At 40.6% G+C, this 6,000-nt stretch overlaps 1 protein-coding gene across 1 annotated transcript; it reads right to left on the bottom strand.

Moving 5' to 3' along the window:
• Window positions 1–705: 705 nt before the first annotated feature.
• LOC108595698 lies at window positions 706–2,322 on the bottom strand. The gene is made up of 2 exons (XM_017980984.2): window positions 1,832–2,322; window positions 706–1,624 (listed from the first exon to the last, which is right to left on the bottom strand). Exons 1-2 carry the CDS (start codon window positions 2,320–2,322, stop codon window positions 706–708), a joined length of 1,410 nt encoding a protein of 469 aa, XP_017836473.1.
• Between the last annotated feature and the right edge of the window lie 3,678 nt (window positions 2,323–6,000).

The following is a 6,000-nucleotide window of genomic DNA, read 5'->3' as shown; positions in this document are numbered from 1 at the left end:
ATAATAAGACTTGTTAAGTTGCCCGGTCGTTAAGATAAGTGAGCCGGCAAATGGCGACAAGTGCGAAGTGAACATGCCGCAATGATTACCAGCTTAAGATATGCGCATATGGGGTGCAGCAAAGAATTCGAGGTTAAGATTTATATTTTTAAGTTATTAAAGAGAGTTTTTTATGAAAGAAGCTAATCATCCAAATGGAGAGCAGTTAATTTGTTATGCAGTCCTATGATAAGTCAGTTTATATTCATTCCTTACATTTTCTATTTAAATTTTAACGAACGCAATTTATCTTTTTATATCTAATTAGTTCTTCATACTGTCATAGTGTTGAAATTGTCTTATTTAGGGGTGCAACATAATTCTCTGGACATTTTAGACAACCAAATCGCAGAAAGTGGAGAACCTAAAGCTGTTATAGTCTAAATATTTCAAATAAACCACATCTTCTAGATAACTCTTGACTGTAAGTTAAGCCCACCCTTTAACTCTTATTTTTAGAAGACACAAGTATATTCCCATATTTGTGTTTTCATTTATTTTAACTAATAGATCTTTATACTATATAGTCTATATATAAATTACACGATTAATATTTGCAATTGTCTCAGTCATTCTAAAAGGTCAATCTGATTCACCAAAAATCAGCTGGAAGCGAACTTTGGATTGCTTTGATATTGTTTTGAAATTCATATTGTGTTCCATAATTTAATCCAAACTCACCTCAATATAACCTTGAACACTATCGCATTGCTGCAGCACTAGTATAGCCGGATTGGCCTTCAGTTCGTCTGGTGAGCAGGGCGATAGAAATCCACTATCCGCATCGCTGTGCGTTGAAAGTGGGCGTGGCTTGCGTATTTTGTACTGCACATGGCGACTCGGCACGGGGCCAGGATTAAACAGCACATAATTCGATTCGATGGGCACAGTATGAGCGCGTTGATCCTTGCGCTGTTGTTGCAACAATTGTTGCAAGTGCAACATGTGATCCGAGGTAACTAACTCGGAGATAGCGCGTTGTTCCGTATTTGATTTCTGCGTAGATTTCTTGTTAGTCGTACGAAAGGGCGACAGATTGAGAAAGGTTAGCTTCTTTTTTTGCTGTGTAGTGCTGGAGCTGCCACTGGAGCTGGCCGAGTTGGTTGAGGTGGAGGATTCAACTAAAGCTGTGGAGGTGGTTTCCGTATCTTTGGACTCTTGACTGTTGGACATGTCGCTTTGTAGATTCTGCTGCTCCAGCTTGGCATTGACTAGTTGCTCATTGGTATAGGGATTGGGTATGCCTATGTCTAGCATAGGTGGCGCTGCTTCCATTTCAAAATCATCCGGATCTATGATAAAGTAATTATGATGTTCGTACTGGGGTAAAGCACAAGCGCTGGCTTCAGTTTCGAGCTCTGCTTCGGCTGAGGTTTCGATGATAATTGTTTCCTCCAGCTCATCGCCATCGTAGATAACCTCTGGCACCAGCTCCTCCTCATCCTCGCACACCAAATGCTGCCGTGAGCTGAACAAAGGATCACGCAGTCCGTGCTTGGCGTTGTTCGGATAACGCAAAGCCTTTTCATTGATGAAATCCACAGGATCAAACAGACAATAGTTGTCCATATGCGAGGTGGCAACCCTGCGCTGACGCACTGGCAAATTCTTGAGCTTTTCACTATAGTCGGCTGCCTCATCTTCATTGTTGTTCGCCAGCAGCAACTGCTGCTGCTGCTGATGCTGCTGCTGCTCGGGTGCGGGTGGCGGCGGTGAAAGCTCCTGGCTTAACTGCATGTCCGAGCTGCTGCTCAACTGCGAATCCTGTGGCTGCTGCTGCTGTTGCAAGCACTTTTGTGAGCCACGATGCAGCGTGGCAAAGAGTCCACGCGCTATGCAGTTCTTTAGCTCACTGACACGTCCTTTGTAGGGACTTGACTGCACTGAGCTGCTGCTGCCGATGCCAAACTCCTCGAGGCCCAGCTGCTTGCTCAGCTCCTTGCGCTCCTTTTTGCTCAACACCACTTTGCCGCGACTGGGCGTATTCGGTGCCGAGTGCAGCAGCCGCGACTCCCTCGAAGGTATCTGCGACAGCGGCGGCGGTGTGGGCGGTCCCTGTTCGCGATAAACCAAAGGCACCACTGTGCTGGTGGCATAGCTTACAGGCAGCTCGCTAAAGCCTGTGGCCTCAACTTGGCTAAACTCCAGCTCCATGTAGTTGGCTGACAATGCGCCGACTGTTGTTGACTGCTGCATATTGTTGTCAGTCTTTGTTTTGGGCTTGGCGCCCAGCTGCTCCTCATTGGCGTTGCGATCGGCGTTGCGTAGCCGACTGCTTGACATTATGTTCAGCCCCTTACTCTATCTTATCTAGCTGCTGTTTTTATGCATAATGACAGCCTAGGCTGTGTTCCAGCTCTAAGCTGCCATGCTCGTTTTTTTTTAATTTAATCTTTTTTTGTTGCACTTTTTTCTTTACACTTTGTTTGTTGTACACAAAATTAATGGTTTCATAAATCTTCAGTTTGCGCTAGCGTAAAAAATAGATATACACGCTTTTATATATAAATCTACACAGGCGTTAATGGGTTTTAGCTTGGGTTCAGTTACAAGCAGCAAAAAGTTGTACACAGCCAGCCAAAAAAAAAAAAAAAACAACATTGAAAAGGGCACACGCTTTGTACATTTGTTTTGTAATTGGATTTTTGAGCTGATGCATGTCAAAGTTAAATTAAAACTGACGACTGGGCCAAAACACACCCACAACAAAAGTTAGCTGCATGTTTTGTATTTTGTTTGGGTGTCTGAGCAGCGTCCTAAAGCCAAAGTCATGGTCATGACCATTGGAACTGTGGTTTTGTCTGTTTTTGAGTGATGCCAAAGCAGAGCAGCGACCACTCGAGTCGTAATAATTTGTCTACAAAAGCAATTAACGGTGAAGGCAACGCTAAAGGCTCAACTGAGCAGCAAAATAAAGGCTAACTGGGACTTTTAGTTACGCAGCTTTAAGTCGGAAAAAAGCACAAAATAATAAATTACAAAAAACTCTTGGCATGCAACAATTTGCAGTCAACTAAAAAATTTATAATACAACTCTGAACTGAATGACAAAAACGTGTATGGTCAATAGAAAAAAATACATTTGCATGAATTGCGTGCTGGAATGCAAGACAAGCAATTCACACGAGAGAGCACGACTAAAAAATGCAAGAAATATATAAAAAATTCCTGCACATATGTAAAAATCAATGGACTGAAAAAATGCAGTAAAATATGCAGGCAACATTTATTGGCTGCACAGCAGTTTAAAGCGCAGCGTTTAAAGTTGTGCTCAACATCTTAATAAACTTGAAATAATTTCAATTTCAGCAGCCAGATCAAAGTTTTATTGCCAGCAATTTGCAACTAAAAGCTGCAGTGCAAATCAGTTGCATGCAACCAGTTGCATAATTGCTGGCGCATGATAAAAATTAAATGGCTGGAAAAAATAAGTGAACCTGTGCACAGGTAGCGCTGAAATTAAATGCCAATGAGCATGAAGACGATGGTGTGCAAAGTATAAAGTAATTTGCAATTAAAATGTTAATTTATAATTAAATTTCTTAGCAGCAGCAGCAGCAGCAAAGAGAGAGCAAAAGAGCGAACTGCATTTAAGTAGGCAAAGTGTAACTTCATTGAAGCTAATTAGTTGCCACAGCAGCTGCTTTTTCACTTTTCTTCTCTTAGCCTGGCTTTATCCTTCTTTTCCTTTTCTCTTTTTGGGTCAATGCACTGTCAGGCCACTCTCAGTTTCAATTACCACAAAGCATGGGGCAGATGTAGAACTCAAAGCTGCACTCAACACTTTAAGTTCAACACTTGGCTGCTGTTGCAAACGGACAATAGGAAAAAGCGCACATTAAGTTTTCTGCCTGCTTGCCAGCGTATTGTTGTTGTTGTTGTAATTGCTTCAAGTTTTTGCCTGCCGTATGCTTCGTCTCTCGACTGCGGTTGACTGTGAGTTCGTGCAGAAAAATCACAGCAGCACCCGCATTAAGTAACTGCCCCCCCCCTCTCCTACTCCCAACTCCCTGTCCAACCATCAAGCCACAAACTTTACGAGTTGATAGCTGAAATAAAGTGGAGCATGCATTGCGGCTACTCCTCTGACCCCCACACCCAACACCAGCACCAGCACCAGCACCACAGCACGCAACGCATTTTACTCTCAGCTTCTCAACCACTTCATGACATCATTTTATTTGCACTCAATCCTCAGTTCTTGTGCCGCCGACGCCGCCACAGCCACCGCCTGCTCTTTCTCTTTTCACTCACTGAGTGCGCAAACTTCTCGACAAGTTGGTTAGAAATGCTTTTGATTTGCTGCTCGCCCAACGCGCTGGTTCTTTCTGACTTTTATTTCTAGGTAATCTAAGCGAAATGCTCATCAAACAGTCAAACAAGCGGGCAGCAAATCAATGAACAAATTTTAATACTCTTGGGATAGTTGTCTAAACAGCTGGCTGAGCAAATAAATTTATCCTAATTGCATGAGTATTATTAAGCTCAATACAGTTTGTGTTCAATAATCTATTTGCATTGTGATTTAATTTGAATTTTTTGCGAGAGAAATGTGAATGGAAGTCAAATAAGTAATTTAAATGCGATAATTTTAATTGCTATAAATTAATGGAAGTCAGATAACTTTGCTTGAAATTACCGAAAATAAATAAAGCGAGAAACATACAAATTAAATACAAGTGAAGTAATAAAATAATTTAAATTTTGACTATATAAAAAAAAATTAAATATTTTTTGCTAGTACATATCTATACTATTATTGCTGGAATTTCAGACTTACTTTTAATAAATTATCATAACAGTTTTTGCGAATATAAAAATTCGATTCTTTTTAAGAATTTTTTTGTTAATAATCAAGCAACCAACTAAATTTTAATAAGTCAGATAACTAATGCAGTTTTGCCTTGAATAACCAAAACTAAAATAAATAAATTCAGAAATATTAAAATGAAATATCTACAAAATGTTGCTTGCAGTTGAAGTTTAAACTTTAAATAAATGAATATATTATGAACATTTTTGGACATCCAAATATTAAGTTTGAATTTGAATTTTTAAGGAATTCTTTTAGTTACCAACTGTACAAGAAACTGACTATACCCTCTATATGTTCTATAGCGTATAATAAAGTGGCAAAGTCTGTTGTTGCAGACATCGTCGCAAAGCGAGCTGTTGACTAAGTGAGGAAAGCCAAGTGAAGTGAAGTGGGGGAGTGAGTCAACGATGTAGAAGCGTAGAAAAAACTACGTGCGTATGACAGTTTCAAACACTTCTAAAGACTTTTTGAGCTATGCGGGAGGGGGCGGTGACTACAATTTTTTTTGGGGCTGGGCTGTTAACTATGGAGGCGTAAAGGCGTGGCAAAAAGTTTACTGGTCTATGCGTGTTTGAAAATTTGTTAGCAGACGAGCCAAACTGTGTGTGTGTCTGTATAGAAAACAAAAATCTATGTGCAATTCAATTAAAGCGCAATTTGCAAGCAGTCGTCATATTTTTGTTAGTTAACGAGCCAGCGGGGATGTGCGCTGTATATGTGCCCCCAATGCATACTTTGCCCCCCCCCCCATGCTTCGCCCATTCCAGAACATACAATTTAATAAGACTCATCAGTGCAAACGGAAATCGCTTGAGGAAATTGTATGTTTTCAGCAAAAGCAAAAGCATACATAATAAACTCATATAAAAGATTGTTGCATGCTTCTTCTTCTTCTTCGTTTTTTTGGTTTTTTGGTGGGTGGGAGATTGAAGTTGTGGCGGCGTAACAGGACAAACTTGTAGTCAGTGTGCATAAATATTCACATTTGCCGCGATTCACAGCGCGCCACACAGTGAAAATAAAGTAGGAATGAGCAAGCGAAACGAGAAAAAAAACACGTTGAAGATTGTTAGCATAGCCCCAGGCGGACAGCGGGAACGAATGTTATTAAGCAAAGAAAGCAAAATGAAAATGGCATAAAGAAA

Source organism: Drosophila busckii, chromosome 2L (assembly GCF_011750605.1).
Source record: "Drosophila busckii strain San Diego stock center, stock number 13000-0081.31 chromosome 2L, ASM1175060v1, whole genome shotgun sequence".
Taxonomy (NCBI): Eukaryota; Metazoa; Arthropoda; class Insecta; order Diptera; family Drosophilidae; genus Drosophila; species Drosophila busckii.
Note: the sequence above shows the minus strand (reverse complement) of the source record. Positions and strands in the feature narration are given on the sequence as shown.

Bases quoted from the DNA above. Each gene is read 5' to 3' on its own strand.
- LOC108595698 (XM_017980984.2), bottom strand. From the start codon at position 2,322: ATGTCAAGCAGTCGGCTACGCAACGCCGATCGCAACGCCAATGAGGAG. The intron at 1,625-1,831 runs GTGCTTGCAACA...GCGTCAGCGCAG, and splicing joins CTGCATCGTGGCTCACAAAA to GGTTGCCACCTCGCATATGG.